This window comes from Carcharodon carcharias, chromosome 3 (genome assembly GCF_017639515.1).
Source record: "Carcharodon carcharias isolate sCarCar2 chromosome 3, sCarCar2.pri, whole genome shotgun sequence".
In the NCBI taxonomy this organism is placed as follows: Eukaryota; Metazoa; Chordata; class Chondrichthyes; order Lamniformes; family Lamnidae; genus Carcharodon; species Carcharodon carcharias.
In genome coordinates this window covers 151,294,261-151,318,716 of record NC_054469.1, presented here as the reverse complement: position 1 = coordinate 151,318,716, position 24,456 = coordinate 151,294,261, and the positions used below count along the sequence as shown (strand labels likewise).

Genomic DNA, 24,456 nt, shown 5'->3' with positions numbered 1-24,456 from the left:
AGATTAGCAATGTTTTATTCCAGTGGCTATGCTAGAGACACATCCTTGGCAGAGATAACAGCCTTTGCTGTCTTGTATTTGTCAACCCAGAAAATTGCTATGGGAGCTTTCTTTATGAGGGAGAGAGAGCTATTCCTATAATATTCAATACATTTCTCAGTATTTTATAGTTACTATGCAGTCATTTCTTACCTCAATCAGGCCCAACAGAGCCTTCAAATAGGCAAATTAGAGCTATTTAAATGAGTGGTAATTAGGGAATAAAATATGTATGAATGGGCATAGCGCAGAGAATCTTTGCATTGGAGAAGAAACAGAGAACATGGTTGAGGTTTCAAATTCATAAGGCTCAGGATTATAGAGGAATTGGTATGCGACAGCAGGACAGGGAGACCCGAGTACAACATGAAGAGAGGTGGATTAGATTGGAAGATTTCTGAGGTTGGAGATGACAAATCTTAGAATTTTTTGCAGTAATTTCAAATTTACAGTGCCTTCCTGACCCTGCACTATTTTTGTGCGGCCTTTTTTCTGGTTGGGAAGACCTCAGGTTGCAACCCCACTCACACCTCTTCCGAAGTCAGGGTTGCCATGTGAGCTCAAGAGGAAGTTTGAATTTCAAACCATCACCCACCTCCCCCCCCCAAACTCCCATTATTTTTATGTGCTGGTGTGAATACTGGAAGCTCTAAAAAAAAAAATGATTTTTTTGGAGAATTCAAGACCACTAGGGGAAGCTGCTGAGGAGTTGGGAACATTATTACAGGTGAATGTTAAAGGTTTTGACAACTTCACATGACACTGTTAGATGCTGTATTATAATATAAATGTGTTTTAACAACAGTGATTCATCAGGCTCTGTCCCGATAAGGAATGTGACCATTAAATTAATCAGCATTGTTTAACTATTGAGATGCATTAGAGCACTCTTCCCAGAGGAAAAAGTGCCCTAATGCTTTCAAAACTGGAGAAAAATGTGCTTGGAAACTCTCCTGTCATGTTTTGGACTGAGTTTTAAATGTCCAAAGATCTTTACCTTTGAAGCCACCTGCTCCACTCCAATGATTGATAGGCCATCTGCTTTGAAATGGAAAATACACCATCTGTGCTTCGAAAAAAAAGGCTATCTGTTCTTCACTTTGACAAAGTCCATTGGTTAAATTTCCAAGGCTTTGTATTTTGATAGGTGAGCTTATTATGAATAGCTGACTGAGTTTCAACAGTCAAGGAACCACTTATCTCAGTGGGGGCTATGTTGACAGCTTTAAGAAGTTATGAAAGGACCATCTCTCTTTGACTACTGGCTGACAGCCAAGACATCCATTAGTCTATTAAAACAAGTGTGCCCAAAGGAAAAGATTTCTTGATTTACAACTCTTTCTCTAGGATCTATTTTGTCAATTGTACAATGTTTATTTACACCAGATAAAAATGTGTCAAGTGCTTGCAGTTTCTGCTATTGATGCTACATAGGTGTGATGATTGATAGTTTTTTAAGGCTGCGGTAAAAGCAATTTTTTAAGAGAAAGTCCCAATTGAATGACCATTTTTGACTTTTCCACACATGCCATTATTACTATTAGATTTGTTGGTTCTGTATATAGCCTATACATGGGCATGCAAGTGCAATAAGTTGGTATGGAGGGTATGAGGGCCATGGGGGTGTGATGGAGGGTCATAATTTGGCATGGAGGGTATGAGGTGCCATGGGGAGAGTAGAGGGGCATGAGTTGGCATGGATTGGGCTTGGGGGGTGGGTGACAGGGTATGAGGGGTGAGGGAAGGAGCATCTAATATTAAATAAAACAATGGGATGAAGTCCCAGTGCACCAAGGCGGGCCTTTTAACCAGCCCATCTCACCACTCAGAAGCCCATGTGGCTGCTTCTAAACTGTTCCCAGGTGCGGCAGGCCCGACCTCACCCACTGCTCTGGAACGAAAATCCCACCTTTACAGGCACTTTTTCCCAAAGCAGGCACGCCGAGCTGGCAAATTTCCTGACTCCTGTTTCCCATCTCTAGAATGAAAATCCAGTCCAAAAGTTAGCCTCAGTAATAGTCATCATGAAAGTTCTGGGTTGCCATAAAAACCCATCTGGTTCACTAATGCCCTCCAGGAAAGGAAATCTGCCATCCTTACCCGGTCTGGCCTACATTTGACTCCAGACCCATTGCAATGTGGTTGGCTTTTAGCTGTCCTCAGAAATGACCTAGCCACTCAGTTGGATCAAGGATGGACAGCAAAATGCTGGCCTTATCAACGTGGCTCACATCCCACAAATGAACAAAAAATAATGTTGCTGATTGGTCCATTGGGGAAAAAAGCATTTTTGGTTGCCTTCATATTTCTCCATTTTCCTTCCCCCACCGCACACTTTTTAGTCTATTTAAATAGCATTTGTTTCACTTGGGACCCACTGACTGACTGCTCTGGATCAAGCTCTGATGAATTCCTCCATTTGAGACCATTTCTTAGGTGTCCACCTTCACTTAAAGAGACATCTCTTGTAATGCAGCCTAGGGGTTAGGGTCTTATGCAAGCAAGTAAACTGCATTTTTGTAACAGGTAACAGGTTTTGTTCAATAAATGGGGCTTCTAACACATAGGAACAGACAGTTGTCAACCATCATCTGCCCTTACCCCCACTCTGTGACTTGCTTTAAGACATGCTTTGAATTAAATTTTAAACTTCTGTTATGTTCTAATGTTCTATTGTTGTTAGGCTCTGTCTTAATTTTCAAGCTTATGAAATAGACATTTTTGCTAGATAGTCATCATAGAATAATATTACAATGAGGAATCAGATTTAAAATCTCAGATGAATCACCTCTCAAATCTTCAATCTCCTCCAGTAGTTCAGAGAAGAATTATGTCTTAAATCTCAATGCAAATTATTCTATGTCAAACCCAGTTAAAATTATTCACTCAGATCTCAGAGAAAACTAGTTCAATGTCAGTAAAATATATGGTGCTAAATGTAACTGTAGTATGGCTAGACTTTGATGAACTATCCTGTCGGAAATAAATTTTTCAAGTATGGATGCTCATGAGCAAAGTCATAAAAAAAGGCATTTTGTTTTATAATAAGGGCAGACTGTGCAGGGATAACAATAATTTTGTTCAATCACAGTAAGGATGTGCTGTTTCTGGCATCCTATTAAAGACAGAGGATTGCAGAAGGCTTAATCACCTCAATGATAAGAGCAAACATCTGAATTTACAGGCGGTATAGATATTGTGAATAATAGTACAGTGAGGGGAGAATTTTCTGTTTGTCGGACAGGCCGGTTGGGTATGGGTGCGAGCGCAGGTGGGTACAGAGCCGATTGCTGCCCGCAATTGGCTGCGCGCCGCCATTTTACATGGGTGGGCCAATTAAGGCCCGCCCAGCGTGATGCATGGCTGGGAGCGCTCAGCACTACCTGTGCAGGCCGGGGAAGGAGCAAGAGTCAGGACCAACGTGCATGCACGCGAAAGAGCACAGACTTCCCCCTGAGGCAGCTCCGTGACTCAAGGAGATTAAGTACATAATAGATGGTCAGAAATAATAATGTTAAAAATTATTTAGACATATCCCCTCATGTGACACTGTCACATGAGCTGGGACATGTTTATGAATTGTGCAAAAAATATTTATTTATTTAATAAAACCTCTTCAGGAAACCTCATCCCGCCCATGGATAAGGTTTCCTGAAAAGCACGAAGGCCACTTGGGCTCTTCACCTGCCCACCAACCTTAAGGCAGTGTTAATCGGTACTTTAATTGGGTTTTTAATGGCCTTATTAGGCTGTTGACAGTTCGGCGAGCGTGCAGCCAACTCTGGTGCATGCCCGCCAAATGTAATATCTAAATGACGCATGCTGACATTGGGATGCACGCCCGACATTACCGCGCGTCATTTTATATGTTAGCATGCCAGGCCTGGCCCTGCATGCCGATGTCAAAATTCTGGCCTGACAGATATTCTGAATTATGGTAGTAAACTGTTTCAAATCCAGGGGTGAGACTTTAACTCGTTCAAAATCCACCCACTTGCACAGAGTTAACATCAGTCCCTGGATCTTATAGAATAAATGTTTTTTATGCAGGTATTGCCTGTTTGAACATCAGTTTTGGGATTGTGACCTTTGGTCAACACCATTTTGATTTGGGTTTAATGAGCTAAAAGAAAGTCAGACAAAATAATTCCTTGATATTATAAGGAGACTGCCATATGTTAGTCATGCTGAAGTCCAATCTATTTCCTGAAAGAGTTTTCATATTTTAGTTGACTTCTTAATATAGGAGCACTGTGATTGGATGCTCCACAAAAAGCTTTCACTAATTCAGGAGAGAGAAAAAAAAACTTCCCATTTCTATTTTAAACCACAAGCTATTGACCATCCAACAGAGACAGCTTCTAGATTTGGTATTCTTTTGCAGCATGTCCTCTTAGATTCTAACTCCTCTTATAATTCCTGTTCAAAAAAGGTCACTGAATTTCTATTTCCACAGCTTAATTATATCACAAGCAAATTTGGCATATTTGTAGACATAAATAACCTGTTGGCATGATTTACTCTCCAACTGTCTGGAGTGAAAGTTGAACCCTGATAAGGTTTGTGATGTCATGCCCTGACATGTTTCCTTGGTACAGTATTATATTTCTTGTTTTATATTCCCCAGGCGTAACCAGAAAAAAACTAAAGGCAGGGAGACAGAGGGAGAAAAGGATGTTTTTAAGTGTTGAAACTAGAAATATCTTAAAGTGGTCTGAATTTAGATTTTTTTCAATGTCCTAATCAATGGTACATAAATAGGCTGAATGGGTAGCATTAAAAACAAGGGAGGCTTTTTGCAGACACTGTCACTTTATAATGTTTTGAACAGTAAAATGGATTATAGATGAAGCTTTTTCTTTCATTACTAATTTTAGCAATAAAGTAAAACGTAGTATTACGTCAGCAGAAAATATTAAAAGAACATTCCTCTCTACTTAGCACCGGATGAGAATTCTTACCCCATCCAGAAAGGATGATTAGCAAGGATCATCTGAAGAGTGAATTAAAAGTCTGTTCCTTGATTGTTGAGGTTGATAATAAGGAAATTGTGCTACATACTGCATCAAATTGGAAAGGGGAATATTTAATTTCAGGTCAGACCTGAGGTTAGAGAATTTAATAAAGTTTAAAAGCATTACCACATCTGTGGAAAGTACAGACAGGCTTACTGCCCCAGAACAATGGTGTAGCAGGTAATACCGGTTGCATATCAGCAGAACAGAAGATGGGGAGGATAAATTGGAGAACAAAGCGAGCACACAGTTCAGCAAGTAATGTACCAGACAATAGATCTGTCATAACTATTAACTTAGCATGGTGATGCAGCTATATCCTCAAAAATAGATCTAGCATTTTCCCTATGAAAGATATTAAACCAACTAACCTGAGGTTTTCTGCTATCAGTCTCCCTCCTTTCTGGACAGCTGGTTTGTGATGGAGTGACGCCAATAGCGTGGTTCAATCCCCATACGGGCTGAGGTCATCCATAAAGACCCTGCCTTCTCAACCACACACCTCACCTGAGGTGTGGTGATCCTCAGGTTAAACTCACCACCAGTCATCTCTAATGAGAGAGTAGCCAATGGTGCTCTGGGCTATGGCGACTTTCATTTCATTTCTTGAACAGAGGAATTATATTCACTATTTTCTAATCTGATGGTTCCTTTTATCTGCAGGTGATTTCTCTGGAATCAGCTACGTCGTTACTCATTTTATGAGCTTGAGCTAATAATTGGCACATACCATTTTTTGGACAACCAGCCTGTGCCCATGAGACATGGAGGTAGGCAGCATGCAAATTTGGTGCTGCCTCTTCATTTACCTGATTATAACATTGGCCCAAGTGGGACCTACACAGCAAGCTGCTTGAACAAACAAGCTCTGCAGGGATCGAACAGGGTGTGCAGATAGCATGTGATGCAGTGAGTCTCCTCTTCTTAAAGGCAGTGTATCCCTTTTAAAGGTGAACTGCACTCAAGAAAGGTAGCCACTGCTAGTTGTCTGTACTGATTCTGGCTGCATGGATGAGCTGCAAAAATGAAGCATCAGGGAAGAGAGAGGATTCCTAGGTACACTGTGCTGGAGGTTTTGATTAGGAGGTCAACTGAAGAATATTCATGTTTCTGCAGGAGGCAGGAGGCCCTCAAGTCAAATCCTCAGAAAGGAGTGAGAGCAGGTGACCAGGGAGGTCAATGCTGAGGATTTAGCCCCAAGGACCTAGCAACAGTGCCACAAGAAGTCTAATGACCTCACGTGGTGGTCAAGTTCAGTGAATGCATCTTCATATGACATCTACTCACCACAACAGTAACCTCAAGTGTTGTATAATATACCACATCCCCATCACTCACTCAGCAGAATTCCATCGCACTCAGAACTCACACCTTACATCCAGATAATCCAGATATTCCCATTTAGCAGAGTGTGACATCAAGGAGGCCTAGCAAAAATGAAATAAATGGGAATTGAGGGAAAACTCCCTACTGGTTTGAGTTATACCTAGCACAAAGGAAAATGGTTGTGGTTGTTGGAGGTCAATCATCTCAGCCCTGGGATATTGCTGCAGGAGTTCCTCAGTGTAGTGTCCTAGGCCCAACCATCTTCAGCTGCTTCATCAATGATCTTCCTTCCATGAACATCCTTCCAGAAGTGAGGATGTTCGCTGATGATTGCACAATGTTCAGCACCATTTGCGACTCCTCAGATACTGAAGCAGTCCATGTCCATATGCGGCAAGACATGGACAATATTCAGGCTTGGGCTGATAAATGGCAAGTAACATTCATGCCACAAGAGTGCCAGGCAATGACCATCTCCAACAAGAGAGAAGCTAACCATCTCCCTTTGAAATTCAATGGCATTACCATCACTGAATCTCACACTATCAACATCCTGGGGGTTACTGTTGACCTGAAGCTGAACTGGACTATAAATACTGTAGCTAAAAGAGCAGGTCAGAGGCTGGGAATTCTGCAACAAGTAATTCACCTCCTGAATCCCCAAAGCCTGTCCACCATCTACAAGGCTCAAGTCAAGAGTGTGATGGAATACGCTCCACTCGCCTGGATGGGTGTGGCTCCAACAACATTCAAAAAGCTTGACACCATCCAGGAAGGAGCACCTTGCTTGTTTGGCACCACATCCACCATGTTCAACATTCACTCCACCACCAATGCACAGTGGCAACAGCATGTACCATCTACAAGATGCACTTCAGCAACTTAGGAAGACTCCTTCAGCAGCATCTTCCAAACCTGCAACCTCTACTACCTAGAAGGATGAAGGCAGCAGACATATGGGAACATCACCACCTACAAGTTCTCCTCAAAGCCACACACCATCTTGATTTGGAAACATATCGCCATCCCTTCAATATCGTTGGGTCAAAATCCTGGAACTCCCTCCCTAATAGCACTGTGGGTGTTCCTATACCACATGGACTACAGCGATTCAAGAAGGCAGCTCACCACCACCTTCTAAAAGGCATTTAGGGATGGGCAATAAATGCTGGTCTAGCCAGTGGTGCCCGGCTCTCATGGACAAATTAAAAATCTCCACCTCACCTTCACACACCTAGCAATGCTGCTAACCTCACACCCAGCTCCTGCTGATTCCATATACTTCCAGCTACTCAGCTGTGTTAGGAACTACACCCAAACACTGTGCAACATAATCATTGACATTCTACCCCCTGTCTGCAGCATAAATTGTCACAAAATAGGAAGGAACTGAGCAGAAGTGGCTCTGGACAGACATGCCTGCATCTCCTGAACTCTATGGAGGAGATGGTTCCCCGCAACGTTGGGCTGGCAGCAAAAGACACCGTGACAACCAAGTTTGCTGAGAATATTGCGGTTGATGGGATGTTCCTGCTTTATGCCCCTTCTCAATTCTGGGGGAACCCTTGCCTCGGCTATTTGAGAGACCCCAGCTGTGTTTTCCATGTGTCCAGAGTGTATTCAGTTGCCCCAGGGCGCCTGTCTCTAAAAGACAAGAGCCCCTCCGCAACTGTGTGGGTTTGGTGAGGTAAAATCCAGCCTGGTGAGTCACTGGACATGAGTGGACTGCAGCCAGTGGCCAAGGGAAAAGATAGATTGTGATAGCTCACCAAGGGGAATGAGGTGCAAATGCATTCTGCTACAGGGATCTTGATAGGGTGCATTGGCTGACCTGTCAGAGAGGCTGCAGTTATTGTCAAGGAGCATAGAGGAGTCTGTCTTCAAGCTGGCAGAGGGCGTTGTGCAGAGCTTGCCCTCTCTGCAGCCTCTGTTTCATCTCCGTCGTGTTGCAGACTTAGAGACACTGAAGCTGCCTCCCCCATACCTTGTTGCAAACTTTGCGTGGACAGATCACCAAACCCTTTGCCCTCCCTGTAAGGATACAGTAACACTCATTGCCAAATCCAACAACACTTCCAAAACAACCCACACTATTTCCAGAGAATTTGCAATAGCAGAAGTTATTCTAAATTGCCATACCTGCATGTTGAGAGCCTGGCCTTTAAATAACAGTGCTGGACCTGCCTTACAGCAGAAGAGATGTTCTTTGGTGAGTGACAGCAAATATGAATGGTTCTGTGTGGTCCAAGTTGTAAATAGAGCATCAAATTGGTCACTATGGCTGTTTGATGTCATGGCAGCATCAGCTGGGAGGCTTCAGGTACATGCAGTGGACATGCATGTGAGCACCCTTCCATGGGACACCATGCAGGCCATGCCAGAAATGGGCAAAGGCTCTGCTACATCCCACTCAGAGGACCACCGGCTTGCTTAACAGCAATGCTAGAGATCCAAATTTCGTGCCCCTAATGTTTTCTAAATGTAAATTAAATTGAATTAATACCTCCATCACAAAGGTTGGGCGGAAGTAACCTTCTTGCCCCATTAGTCTGTTTGCCTGTAAACAATATATCTCAAAAAATAATGGACAAATTTCCAAAACACTTGGGTACATAGATAGGATGTGGCCCAAGGAAGAACTGATTGGATTTTAGCAAAGATGTAAATCTGGATCATGGAACTTTTTAAAAAGACCTGTTAACATTGAGAGATGGGGCAATTTGACTATTTTTTTAGAATCTTGTAGGTTGGTTTAGTTAGGATGTTATGAATTGTCTCAGCTGCTGAGGTGGAATTTGTCACAGCTGTCAAAATGTGAGCAGAGTTTTCAGATCAAATTGTTGGATATGGATTGGCCTGAAGCATCCTGGGTGAGATGGAAGCTCTTAATACAAAATTCCTTTTTTCAGCTTTTTATTTTGATAGCATCAACCAGACAGAGAAAAGGAAGAGCTGCATAACTGTAGTAATGTTGAGTTCACACAGTGTGGTCGAGTATACGCTCTACTGAATGCTCTCTTCAATTATTTTAGTCCTTGTGCTGAGTGTTTATTTATTGATGGATTACCCATTGTGTGTTGAGAACTTTTTATTTGTAGATATATCCAATGAATTCATTTATGAGAGAGTTGTAGATGACGTTTTAGCCAGCTGGTGAGCTGCAGAGAATTTAAAAGTCCGGCTACCTATACATGGGGCTAATCCTGATAAACGTGCATTAGGCCAAAATATCTTTGCTGGAAACACTTGCAAGTCCTAGACCTTTCATCTCTCATACAATGAGATGGCATTGAAACATAGTTGACAGGAGGGCCAACCATTTGTTTCTGTGCTATTCATCTAAGCCAAAGGTGGATGCCATGTCCTAACATTTGCTTAATGATTTGTGAGAACACAGGACATTCCTTATTTTCTTCCTTATGCTTATGTTTATGATGATTCACCAATCTACTTGAAACTAGCCATAACTATATCTAGACCCCAAAGGCTACAGAGCAGCTTTGGGAACTTGTCCACTAGCTACAAGCGCGTTTGGAAAATTGGAGCTATAGAGTTATAACCCCACATTCACATCTCGTGAATCTCCACACCAACAGTGGAATCTTGCAAAAACACCCCTATAATATCTGCCTAATGTTATGCCTATAATATGATGAGAATGAATAAAGAGAAAATAAAACAACAGCCATTGATTTTATTAGTTTATTAGAAATGTAATGTGGACTTCATTTCAAGATGATTTGTGATGTAGATGTATAACCTACTTACTTTATCAGATATGTTTAATTTCCAAAAGGAATCTATTGTGTCACATTAATATATTTTCTTTATCTATAAGGGACTAAAAGGAGAAATTGGTCCAGCTGGAATTATGGGACCTTCAGGTCCACCAGGACCACCTGGTCGTTTGGGTCCACCTGGGGTATCGACATCAGGTAAGAAACTCTGTACATTAATTTATGGGGCAAACAATTGTTTTAAAGCATGAGATGATATTGGTCTCAAAATAAGAGTGAGGTTAATGGTGCTCACTGTTAATTATGCATAAATGGTACATCAACTTCAGGCAATTGGGTAGATGCATGGCTAAACTCAGATATCCAAAACTTGCTCTCTGGGTTGTGCTGCTCCACTGTTAGCTTCATGGAAACAGCATCTTTCTGTTTGCCTCACTATTGAAAGCATTGAATGCTGTAAGTTGCTGTATTTATGCAGGAGGCATGAGCTCAACTCACCACAAAAAGTTAAAACTCGTCCATTTCAGTCTAAGTACCCACTTAACAATGGCATGTGTGTTAATTACTGCCAAACAACCTCTCTGGCAGTAAAAATTAACAATTCCTTTAAGAAATGTTTTTGGAAGTTTTAAAAATGTCAAATATCATTTTTTTTTTTTACTTTTCCTTTCTGTCTACATTTTGTTTCTCTCTTGATCTAGTGTTGTTTCCCCTCTCTTACTTCCTTTCTTTTCTGTACCTGATTTGACATTAAATTCCCCCATTCTAATTTATACTTCTTTCTCAGTCCTTAGGTTATCAATTTAAATCTGATTGATTATGGAGATACAGAGTTGCTTGTCCTGTTCACTGTGGTCCCAAACACCCTGTTTTCCTCACTGCAATGCTAGATCATCTTTGACAGCAAAAATCGCTGCATTGCTGTTGCCTGTTAGTGGACAATTATACTTGTCTGACCTTCCTGCACTATTTTAGTGAAAGCATTAACTCATTTAAAATAAATGTTTACACTGGGCAGGATTTTCCTGTTGGCGAGCGGGGGGGTGAGGCCCACTCGCTGACGCATAAAATGACGCGTGGTGACATCGGGTGGAACTCCCATCATCATCACGCCTCATTTAAGTTTTCATGTAGGTGGGGGCACAGCAAAATCAGCTGCGTGCTTACCAACCTGTCAATGGCCAATTGAGGCCATTGACAGAATCATTTAATTAATTAATGGACCTGACCTTAAGGTTGGTGGGCAGGCTGGGAGCCCTGGCGGGAATTGGAAAAAGCATGAAACCTCATCCACGGGCAGGATGAGGTTTCATGTAGGTTTTAAAAAATTTAATTAAAGTTTTTTGAAAAGTTATGGACATGTCCCAACTCATGTGACACTGTCACATGAGGGGACATGTCAGGGAATTTTTTTTTTCCATTTTTAATATTTTTTACTGTAAAGGCGATCTCTCTGAGGCAGCACTTAGCCTCAGGGAGATGAGTGCGCTCTTTCATGCACATGTGCGAAAGAGCGCACTCTCAGGTTTAAGGATTCCCCCCATCCCCCCCTGCCCACACAAGGAGCGCATAGCGCTTCCGTGCGGATGTCATGCTAAGCGGGCCTTAATTGGCTCCACACCCCCAATTGGATGTGCCGATCGGAGGCGCCCACATTTCAACTTCGCCTCCTATGGGGGGAAAATCCTGTCTGTGCAGAGGGGAAAGGAGGTGCTGCTTTTGCCCCCAACAATTGGAGTGGTTCGTGTAATTTAACCTACCTATAACTTAAAGTACACCAAGTAACTAGTTAAGCAAAGTAAAACTATAGGCTAAGTTGATTAAATACATAAACCTTAATTGATTAAATAAGCAAAATAGCATTATATAGGGATGACAGTGCAGGTTGTGTGCTGAAACTGCAGCATGTAGGAGTTTGTGGAGAGCATTACAATCCCATACAGCAATGTCTACAGTTACTGTTTGCATCTCGAGGAATGTCAGCTCTGGGTAGTTGAGCTGCAGAATGGGCTGCAGACATTGTGAGGCATTAGGGAGGGGGAGGGTTAACTGCACATTTTGGTTCAGGAGGCAGAGGGACCCCTTAGGTTAGGAAGTTAGATGGAAGGCCAGAAGATTGGACAGAATATAAAGAACAGCAAAGGATGACTAAAAGACTAATAAGAAGGGAAAAATTAGAGTTAAAGAGAAAGGTAGCCAGAAAAATAAAAACAGATAGTAAAACTTTCTATAAATATTTTGAAAGAGAAACAAGTTAACAAAGTGAGCATTGGTCCTATAGAAAGTGCGTCTGGGGAATTAATAATGGAAAACAAGGAAATGGCAGATGAATTGAACAGATATTTTGCATCAGTCTTCACTATAGAGGATACAAGTAACCTCCCAGAAGCAGCTATAATTCAGGAAATGGAAGGGAGGAATGAACTCAGGAAAAGTACAATCACCAGAAAAGTGGCACTGACTAAATTGTTAGAGTTGCAGGCTGACAAGTGCCCAGGTCCTGATGGTTTCATCCTAGGGTCTTAAAAGAAGTGGCTAGTGAGATAGTTGATGCATTGGTTATAATTTTCTGAAACTTCCTAGACTTGGGGAAGGTCCCATTAGATTGGAAGAGAGCAAATGTAACTCCATTATTCAGAAAAGGAGGGAGACGGAAAGCAGGAAACTACAGGCCAGTTAACTTAACACCTGTTATAGGGAAAATGTTAGAAGCTATTACTAAAGAAGCTGTAGCAGGGCACTTGGATAAGTTCAAGGTAATTAGTCAGAGTTAACATGGTTTTGTGAAAGGGAAATCATGTTTAACCAACTTATTGGAGTTCTTTGTGGAAGTAACGTGCTGTGGATAAAGGATGGATGTGCTGTACTTAGATTTCAAGAGGTTATTGCAGAAAATAAAAGCTCATGGTATAGTGGGCAACATATTGGCATGGATAGAAGATTGGCTGGCTAACAGGAAGCAGAGAGGAGGCATAAATGGGTCTTTTTCAGGTTCGTAAGATGTAACGAGTGGTGTGCCACAGGGATCATTGCTGGGACCTCAACTGTTTACAATTTATATAAATGATTTGGATGAAGGGATGGATGGGATGGTTGCCAAATTTGTTGATGACACAAAGATAGGTAGGAAAGTAAGTTGTGAAGAGGATATAATGAGGTTACAAAAATATATAGATAGGTTAAGTGAATGGGCAAAGATTTGGCCAATGGAGTATAATGTGGGAAATAGTGAAATTGTCCATTTTGGCAGGAAAAATAAAAGAAAAACATCTTATCTTAATGGTGAAAGACTGTAGAGCTCTGAAATGCAAAGGTATCTTCGTGCATGAATCACAAAAGGCTAGTATGCAGATATAGCAAATAATTAGGAAAGCTAACAGAATGTTATCATTTATTGCGAGGGGAATTAAATTCCTTACAAAAGTAAAGAAGTTATGCTTCAGTTATATAGAGCACTGGTGACACCACATCTGGAGTACTGTGTACAGTATTGGTCACCTTATTTAAGGAAGGATGTAAATGCGTCAGAAGCAGTTCAGAGAAGGTTTACCAGACCAGGAACGGGTGGTTTGTCTTACGAGGCAAGGTTGGACAGGCTAGGCTTGTATCTGCTGGAATTTAGAAGAGTAAGAGGCGACTTGATTGAAACATGTAAGATCCTGAGGCGTCTTGACAGGGTGGATGTAGAGAGGATGTTTCCTCTCGTGGGAGAATGTAGAACTAGGGGTCACTGTTTAAAAATAAGGGGTTGGCCATTTAAAACGGAGATTAAGTCAATTTTTTTCTTTGAGGGTCACGAGCCTTTGGATATTTTTAAGGCAGGGGTGGATAGATTTTGCTAAGCAAGGGGGTGATATCAGGGGTAGGATTTCAGGTTACTATCAGATCAGCCATGACCTTATTGGATGACAGAGCAGACTGGAGGGGCCGAATGGTCTACTCCTGTTCCTTGTTCATATGACTATTACTGTGAATTAAACAGGTAAGGAGACTTAAGGTGTAGTGTTGCAGGAGGTCAGTTTTTTCTCTTGTCCAATGGGTACAAGGTTTTTGTTGCCTGTGTGGATAAGGGAAAGATTGCAGGGTGGATGGGCAAACTGTGCATGGCACTGTGCTACAGGAAACCATTCACAGAAACACAGAGAGCAGAAGAGGCCCTTCGGCCCATCGAGTCTGCACCGACATGTGAGAAACACCTGACCTACCTACCTAATCCCATTTACCAGAACTTGGCCCACAGCCTTGAATGTCATGACGTGCCAAGTGCTCATCCAGGTACTTTTTAAAGGATGTGAGGCAACCCGCCTCCACCACCCTCCCAGGCAGCACATTCCAGACCGTCACCACCCTCTGGGTAAAAAAGTTTTTCCTCACATCCCTCCTAAACTCCCTGCCTCTCATCTTGAACTTGTGTTCCCTCATGACTGACCCTTCAACTAAGGGGAACAGCTGCTTCCTATCCAACCTGTCCATACCCCTCATAATCTTGTACACCTCAATCAGGTCGCCCTTCAGTCTTCTCTGCTCCAACGAAAACAACCCAAGTCTATCCAACCTCTCATTATAACTTAAATGTTTCATCCCAGGCAACATCCTGATGAATCTCCTCTGCACCCCCTCCAGTGCAATCACATCCTTCCTATAATGTGGTGACCAGAACTGCACACAGTACTCCAGCTGTGGCCTCAGCAAGGTTCTATACAACTCCAACATGACCTCCCTACTTTTGTGATCTATGCCTCGATTGATAAAGGCAAGTGTCCCGTATGCCTTTTTCACCACCCCACTAACATGCCCGTCCGCCTTCAGAGATCTATGGACACACACGCCACGGTCCCTGTTCCTCAGAACTTCCTAGTGTCATGCCGTTCATTGAATACTTCCTTTTCAAATTACTCCTTCCAAAGTGTATCACCTCATACTTTTCAAGGTTAAATTCCATCTGTCACTTATCTGCTCATTTGACCATCCAGTCCAGAGCTTCCTGTGGCCCAAGACACTCAACCTCACTATTAACCACCCAGCCAATTCTTTGTGTCATCCGCAAACTTACTAATCCTACCCCCCACATAGCCATCTATGACGTTTATATAAATGATGAATAGTAGGGGACCGAGCACAGATCCCTGTGGTATGCCACTGGATACTGGCTTCCAGTCACTAAAGCATCCTTCTGTCATCACCCTCTGTCTCCTACAATTAAGCCAATTTTGAATCCACCTTATCAAATTACCCTTTATCCCATGTGCATTTGCTTTCTTTATAACTTTCACATGTGGGACCTTGTCAAAGGCTTTGCTGAAATCCATATAAACTACATCAACTGCCCTCATCTACACACCAAGTACCTCCTCAAAAAATTCAATCAAATTTGTTAGGCATGACCTCTGACAAAGCCATGCTGACTATGTTGAAGTGGGGAGAGTGAAAAGGAATGTGATAGTATGGGATTTTATAATTGGGGGGATAGATGTTGTTCTCAGTAGCATAACCAGGAGTTTAGAAGATTCTGTTGCCTGCCTGGTGTCAAAGTAAGGGACATCTACTTGTGGCTGGAGAAGTGGAATGAAAGGAGAATGATCCAGTGATTGTGGCCCATGTAGGAATCAACAGCGTAAATAAAATGAGGATGATGTTCTGCTGAGGGAATTTGAGCGGTCCTTCCCCATATGCCTGCAAACCTGCCCGCAGGGTACCATAACATTTTGTCTATTGTCTTTGGATTACAACCTGAACCATGTGAAAATTACCATAGGGTCAAATAGAGCAGAGAGTCGAATGTGTGGTTGAAAGACTCCTGTGGGAGACGGGAATTTTCATTCACGGAGCTTTGACAGTCTCCACTTAAACCAGGCTAGTAACGGTGTTAGAAACCATAGAAAAGTTACAGCACAGAAGGAGGCCAATTGGCCCATCTTGTCCATGCCAGCCCGAGCACACCCAGGTGCCCTTTCTAATCCCACCTTCCTGCACCCGGCCCATAGCCCTGCAGCTTACAGCACTTAAGCTGCAGATCCAGGTACTTTGTTCTGGCAAATTAAATACTGGAGTTGTAGATAGGGCTTCAAACTAAAAAGGTATGTTGGGGTGGAGGGTAGTGGGAGAGAGGGTTCAGATGAGCGGAAAATTACGCATCTAAAGAGAAAAGTCAAGGCCATAGAGCAGTGTAGCAATTTGAGTAAAGATAAGCAGAATGTGACAGGATGCTTGTTATGGAGTTGATTTTCCAGGCAACTTTTCTTGGTAAAAATATTGAACTTCACTTACAAGACAGCATCAGCAGCAGCAGCTACATGTGTGCACCTAACTCTATAACTAAAGAAGAATTCTGCTGCAGAGGTTCCCCGTGCTGTTAACTCATTGATTTACACAGATCATGTGATCTTACAACACTGAATTATTCTTAAAGCTACAATCCTATGCTTATCGAAGTATAATTACTACAAAGGCACCAAGAGTTTAATGGTAATAGTGTATCAGTGAATAAGTTTAAGGCAGGGAAAATTGACACATTAAAATTAGAGGCATTTTATCTGAACGTACAGAACATTTGCAACAAGGTAGGTAATTTAATGGCACAAAGAAAGATAAATGGGTTTATCTAATAACCATTGCAGAGACATAGTTGCAAGGTGATCAAGGTCAAGACTAAATATTCCAGATTATTTGATGTTTCAAGAGGGTAAACAAAAGGGAGTGGAGGGGTAGCCTGATATTAAAGGATAACAACAGGACAGTAGTGAGGAAAGATCTTGGCTCAGAAGAGCAAGAATTAGATTCAGGGGGCAGAATTTAATCCAGGTGATGGGCGTCTCACCTGCCAATAGACAAGCTGGCAAGGCAGCCCCACATCATCTTCAAAAACACTAGTGGGAACAAAGGCATGAATAAGGATTTCTGCAATAGATGAGCTGAGTCAGGGGCGATGCTACAGAAGTGGAAATAGGCGGTCTTAGTGATGGCGCAAATATTTGGTTGAAAGCTTGTCTCTGGGTCAAATATGACGATAATGCTGTGAACAGACTGATTTAATCTTAGACAGTTGCCAGGGAGAGGGATGGAGTCAGTAACTAGGGAATAGAGCTTGGAGCAGGAACCAAAAGAAATGGCTTCAAACTTCCCAATGTTTAATTGGAAGAATTTTCTGCTCATTCAGTACTGGATGTTGGATAAGCAGTCTGACAATTTAACAGTAGCAGAGGAGTTAAGAAATGTCCTGTTGAGGGTAGAACTGGGTGTCAACAACATACTTTTGTAAACTAACGTTCTGTTTTCAGATGATGTCACCAAGATGCAGCTTGTAGATAAAAGATAGGAGGGAGCCAAGAATAGATCTTTGGGGGACACCAGATGTGATGGTGCATGAGTGCGAAGGGAAGTCATTATATGCATTTATTTGATCTTCCAAAATTCCCTATATTCTGGAATGGTCCCAGTGGTTGAAAGGTAGTAAATATAACATTGTTATTCAAGAAAGGATGAAGCGAGAAAACAGGAAGCCTTCTAGCCTGACATCAGTCACTGGAATCCATTGTTAAGGAAGCAGTAAAAGTGGACTTCAAAAACTCAAATATGATTAGACAGAGCCAACATGGTTTTATGAAAGGGAAATTGTGCTTTTGAGGATGTAACTGTCAGGTTAGATAAGAGGAACCAGTGAACATTAGTATATTTGGATTTTCAAAAGGCATTCGATTAGATACTGCACAAAAGGGTGTTATAGAAGAGCTCATGGAAACGGGTCTATATATTAGCATGGTTAGAGGATTGGTTAAGGGCAGAAAGCAGAGAAAAGGGTAAAACAGATCATTTTTAGGCAGGTACTCCATTACTAGTGGGGTGCAACAAGGATCTGTCCTGGGGCCTCATATTTATAATCTATATCAATGATTTCAATAAAGAGGCCGGGTATAATGCACTCAAGTTTGCAACAAAGCTAGGTGAGAAAGTACAATGTGAAGAGGACACAAACAGTAGGAATGTGTGTCACATGAGATGGGAGAAGTTTTTATATGCAGGAAATTTTTAAAATTTATTTAATAAAAGCTTCAGGAAACCTTGTCCCTCTCATAGATGAAGTTTTCTAAAAAAACGCTAAGGCTGCTTTGCCTTTTCACCTGCCTGGCTGCCAACTGTAAGGTTGGTCAGACAACATTAACAATTACTTCAATTACTTTCTTAATGGCCTTAATAGGCCGTTTACATATCGGCGGGTGTGTAGCCAATTCCGGTGTGTGCCTGCCGAATGAAATATCACAGGACTGTGAGATGACATCCGGACACACGCTCAACGTCATCACGCGTCATTTTACGTATCGGCGTGTCAGGCCCACCCCCACACGCCGACTGAAAAATTCTGTCTTACGGGTAATTAGAGGCCAACTGCAGCTGGGTTAGGTGCCTGGAGGCGGGCACCCAGGAGCAGGCCAGCACTCCAGGCAACCCTAGAGGGCCTCCCTGCCCGCCTGGCTGGGTGCAATAGCAACAACATGCTTCTTTTAGAGTACATTCCCTTCCCGATCTCCACAATAGTGGTCTGGATGAAAGAACCATTTTAAACTTAAAGTTTTTAAAAAGTTGGTGAGAGAGCAACTCCATGTTGAAACACCCTCTCAGTGATTTACCTACCATCACAGCCTGCTGCTCCCCTCAAGCTGGAAGGCCTCTGATTGACCCTTCAGCTTCAAGAGCCCATCTGCCATCCTTAGCTGGACTGAGAAACTGTCTCCATGCCAAATAAGTGAACATCTCTGTGAAAATCCCAATGTGTGACTGCTTTCCTCTGAGGGTGGTGGGGGGATTGGGGTGGGGTGGGGGTGTTGGTTGGTGGGGGTTTGTGGGGGGGGGGTGTTGGTGGTTGGCAGGGGGGAGGTGGTAATGGTTTGGGACCCAGAAAATATCTCAACTCCTGTTTCCTGTTCCTGTTGGCCCAAAGTTTGGAAAGGTTAAGTGAGTGGGCAAGAAAGTGGCACGTGTTGTATAATATGAGGAAATGTGAGGCTAACTTTGATACAAAGAACAGAAAAACAAAATGATTGCAAAGTGGTGAGAAACTATTAAATGTTAGTGTTCAGATGAATTTGGGTATCTTTATTATCTCCTCCAGCTCATAACACTAAGATATCTGCACTCATCCAATTCTGGCCTCTTGAGCATCTCCTATTTTAATTGCTGCACCATTGGTGGCTGTGCCTAGGCCCTAAGCTCTGGAATGCTCTTCCTAAACCTCTACAGTTTTTTTTATCTCACTTTCCTCCTTTAAGACGCTCCTTTAAACCTGCCTCTTTGACCAAGCTTTGTCTATCTGCCTTAATATTGCTTTATGAGGCTAGGTGTATAACTTTGCTTTATAATGCTCCTATGAAGTATGGTGGGATATTTTATAATGTTAAAAGCACTGCAAAATACTGCGGATGTTGGAAATCTGAAATAAAAACTCTACAGGCCTAGCAGCATCTGTGAAGAGAGAAACCGGGTTAACAGTTTGTGTCAGATATGAGTCTGATATGATTTGCTTGTCAATCTCCATGCATAGTGAATCCTCTGCTTGCAGCAGGATGAGGCCCTTAAGTGGGCATTAATTGCCCATTTAAGGGCGTCAATTAGCACCTGGGCAGCCCACAAGCCTTCCTGCCCTGGACTTAATCAAATGGAGGCAAATGAAATGCCTCCTGCTCCCCCTCCCCACCATGTCCAAGCTTGCCTCTGGGAGGAGCATTAAGTTCTGCCCCTTGGTGGGAATTTACAGTGGGTATGTGCTTAGTTTGAAGAGAATTGTTTGAATTGCAGAATGCTCTAGATAGGAGTAACCATTCATCTGGTAATGTACACATGGGCATTGGTCCAATGTTCACCAGGCATGAGCAGCAATATATAATAGTAATAATATAAAAGCAGAAAGTGCTGGAAAATGTCAGCAGGTCAGGCGACATCCGTGGAATGAGGAACAGAGTTAGCATTTCCGAGTTCGGAACTGAAGAACTTCGGTTCTGACGAAGAGATACATTAGACTGAAATGTTGTTCCTCTCTCCATAGATGCTGCTAGACCGACTGAGTTTTCCCAGCGCTATGTTTTTAATTCAGATCTCCAGCATCTACATCTTCCAGCATTTTGCTTTTATTATATGAGCAGTAATATGACTTGCAAATGCAAAATTACTCAGAAATGTATGAATGTTCTTTGAATGCTGTCTAATGTACCATGCTAAACTCCTTTCACACTCGCTTCTTCAATATCTTCTTCATATGGCTAGAAAAGGTTATTTGAAGGAGGCTTAATTTAGGGCCTGATTTCACAACAGTGATGCATTCACGTGTTTCTGAAGCGTGGAATGTGCACTGAAATGAATCAGCCGTGCAGTGCAAAAAAGAAGCACATTGTTCATTACTGGCCATTATTACATACTAACTCGCTTGTTTTCATATAAAAGGTCGCCTAATGGTTGGGCCAAAGGGTGAAAGAGGACTCCCAGGGCCAGTAGGAAGATGTTACTGTAATCTCCCTCAGACCGTAAGCAATCCATCATATGGTGAACTCCCATCATTGATCAACTTTCCACAAGTACCAGCGGTAAGTACATATTTTAGGTGGGAACTATAATTTATATTCCAAAAAGATTTGACTTATTGACTCCCTATCCAATTCAGTTTCAATTCTGCATTTGACTTGGCTAATTTTGTGGATGTGTATGTGTGTGTGTGGATTTATGTTTGTGGTGTTATGTGCATATGATGTGATTGGATATGGATGAAGGGGTGATGTTAAGATGCCCCTCCAAGTGAAATTGGTAACAGAAAAAAAAGTTCGGAAAGAACTTGGTGTCATTCATTATCGACACAGAAATAGTCTTTAAAAAGAACTATGACATTTGTCTACGCAGATTGATATTCTGACTCACTTCACCCCTCACCCGTCACCTCAGGACCGTTCTACCCCCTGTGAACTTTTGACCCCCCAACTCCACCCCCAAACCTCTGACTTCTCCCCCGACACCTCTGACTCCCCCCTCTTGGCCTTCTGACTCCCCCACCCTTGACCTTCCAACTCCCCACTGACTCACCAATTCCCCCCCCAAACCACTGATTTCCCCCTTACTCTCCAACTCCCTCGATCCACCTTGACCACCCTACCCACCCTGCCACCTATCACCCTGCCACTCTACCCACTTACCCACTTATCTCGCTTCCACTCATTCACTAACACGGTGAAAAGCTACTTAAATGTCCCAAAGCATTCCACTGTGTTAGTGAATGAAGACTTATTCAAATATAGCAGCTAGTGCCGTAAAAAGTGGACATCACTTGGCTTCATCTGACGATCCTACCCTACGAGAAAGGACTCCGAGAACAGGTATGCTCTGCATTTCTGAAGAGGCCCATTCGGAAGTTTGGGCCAGAAATGCAGTGTTCCATCTTCGTGCAAAAAAGTAGGAGCAAAGTGGCAATCTGAAGGTAGTTGCCACTCCTCGGGAGATTCGACCCATAGTTATATATCCAACATATAAGATTGGAATCTGCTCATAAAAATACTGCAGTCAGAAAGGTCAAATTATCGGTGTAGTTCTTGAGTTCCTTTGCTGCTTCAATTAATCATACTGCAGTAATTCTGGCTTTCTTGAAAATATTGAAACATCAAAATAATATTTAATAAAATGAGAAAGAGTTTCATTTTCCTTTTAGATCTTTGTTGTAGATAGCGAAGAAGAGCTGGAAAAATTGAACACTGAAAATGCACTAGCCTTCCGGAAGGATCAGAGATCATTGTACTTCAAAGACACTGTTGGCTGGCTACCAATTCAGGTAGTGAGAATTTAACTGTTGTGTCCTCCCTTGAACTTTTATCTTGGAATTTGAAGGGTGAGAGTAACAGCGTAACAGGAAATTGAAACTTTTCTCCTACCACTCTTGTTATGAGTTTTATTCACATATTTCTGTGTTGGAACAATGTAATGTGAACAGCAGCAGTTAAAGATAGGTCTGTGCTTTTTAGAATTCCTGGAAATGCAAACTGGTTTTCTAGTCATAGCAAAGTGCCATCTGCTGGACTGTATGAACATTAAGATGGAAAATTGGGTTTAAGGTGTCACTACTATAAGGGCATTTCAATAATTATAGGTAATATTTTATTTTCATAGCTCTCCCTTCATTTCCCCATTTGAGGCTGTGTCCTCTTAATTTCAACCAAAGGTGGAGTGAATAGGATGGAGGCAGGTGCACCATGTTCATTTTTCAGGCTTTTCCCTGCTCCATTGCAATGAGACAATTTATTGTTACAAGTTGTGAGATTTATTGGCTAGGTCAAGAAATATTACAGTCAGATCAATGCCAAGCTGGCCTTTCCTTCAAACCAATCAGATCTGTAAATGCAAGGAGGGGTAAGGGTTTGATCTGACACACAAAATATCACACCAAAAACACACAGCAATGCATTCTAACACCTAAATTTTAACCTCAACAGTGTATTGGGGAGTTGGAATCTCTTTTCATAGATTGTACTGTCTGCAACCAGGGACTTGCATATATTTGTGATTGACGCTCAGTCTCTCACATTTGATCAGCTGAGAAGAAAAAATGGGTATTTCTAGCTACCAAGTAAATAAACCCCAAATTACAGTCACCCTTCTGGCTTTGGGATCATTGGCTTTCAGGTGATGAGCTACAGACTGAAGTCTTGCTAGGAAGAGAGCACAGCAGTATCAGAAAGCAAGCTACCTCCATTTTTTTGTTCTTCACTAAGCTCTTCCTCTTCCCTCTTTTGTGTGTTCAAGACTAGGCTCTGTGAATGGCAACAGCAAAACTATTTTCTTCCTCTTCCAAACATCCTCTGCACACAGCTTTAAAACAATGGAAATGGCAGATAATGCAGCAGAATCCAAGTTTTCTGTGTTAGTATGCTATTTATATAATCTTCCCTCATGTATCCACCCATAAGACAATGGATCAATTGCCCGGAAATCTTGAGGAGATGCAGGGAAGTGTGTCTCTGAATAACTTTAAGCCTTGCCCACTTAATATTAATTTAACAAATTCGAAGGTGGGTGTGCTGTTTGGAGGGACAGAAAACTAGGCCTTATGTTTTAAGGTTTTTGTTTTTTGTTAGTTTGGCTCAAAGAGAATGTCACATCTGACAATGCCATGATTTAGTTCTTGTGAGCCCTAACAGTCATTGAGGAGAATTAATCTTCTTGAACTGCCAGGCTGGCTTGTGAGGCCTGATGGTACAAATGGGTGAATGCTTGGCTCTTGTCCAGAATGTCATAATTTTATGTGCTAACTTTCCTTCAAGTTTCATTGGGATAGTTCTGTAATGTTTCCAATGGGACACCAAAATGCAGTACAAGTTTAACTAACTTGTTCTGATGAAGAAGCATACGGACTCGAAACATTAACTGTATTCCTCTCCACAGATGCTGTCAGACCTGCTGAGTTTTTCCAGCTGTTTTTATTACAAGCTAAACTAATCCCTGGCATTAAAAAGAGGGGAGACCATTAGGGAAAAAATCCTTTGTGTTTACTCCTTCTGAGTGATCTGTCACACAAAGTCACTGCCCAACCCCCAGTTGGTCCAGCCATTTATAATCAGTAAGTATTCACCACTGGTTATTTAATTTGAAAGTATATTTTTTGAAAATGCTATAAACTGATAAAAGAAGCAATGTGAAGTTGAGGCCATTTTACTAATTTGCACTCACACAGCAGGCCTTGGAGTGTATATTGGGAATTTAGATAGGTAGGTTAGTGGGTCTTGCAGGATTTGCCATTCATATTGGAAAAGGAAAATAAATAATGTAAAATCTTCTCAACATGTTTTATTGTGGAAGAAAAGTGTGCAGCGAGAGGGTGAATTCATAAACCCCTCCCAGTGTGCTTCTTTTAAATGCTGCACTGAAAAGTCTTGGCTTAAAGGAGGTGTTTGAGATGCTGTGGGTGAGGGAAGAACAGGAGTTTAAATCTTTCCCATACCATTTGTTGATCTGACTGACATCTATCTCCACTGGGAAAGTGGTAATTAGAGATTGTAGCATCTTTCTGTAGTTAGAAGGGCAAAGAAAAGGAGCGAGTAATGCTTCTGTAATTAAAGATGTTTCCTTGCTTTGAGTAACAGAAGAAATTGTTGGCAATCCAGAAATATGTCATGCACTGATCTTTCAGGCTTCAGGCATCAAGCCAAGTGGATGAAATCATTTTTCTGCAAATGAAATGTTCATTCCAACCTTCATTAAGACCTGTAAGCGATGTGATAAGGCAGGAATCATGGTTTGAGTCTTCAGAAAACAAATAAATAATTATATTCTTCCTTCATTTTGTCTGAAGCTGTATTTGAGAGCATAACCTGCAA

The 24,456-nt window shown here is 42.0% G+C and overlaps 1 protein-coding gene across 1 annotated transcript in view; it reads left to right on the top strand.

Moving 5' to 3' along the window:
- The window catches only part of colq (collagen-like tail subunit (single strand of homotrimer) of asymmetric acetylcholinesterase), a 122,525-nt gene that overhangs the window by 87,829 nt on the left and 10,240 nt on the right, over positions 1-24,456 (top strand). The window contains exons 12-14 of the mRNA XM_041183344.1: positions 10,219-10,315; positions 20,549-20,688; positions 21,798-21,917. Coding sequence (XP_041039278.1) covers positions 10,219-10,315; positions 20,549-20,688; positions 21,798-21,917 — 357 coding nt within the window. The remainder of the gene's footprint in view (positions 1-10,218; positions 10,316-20,548; positions 20,689-21,797; positions 21,918-24,456) is intronic.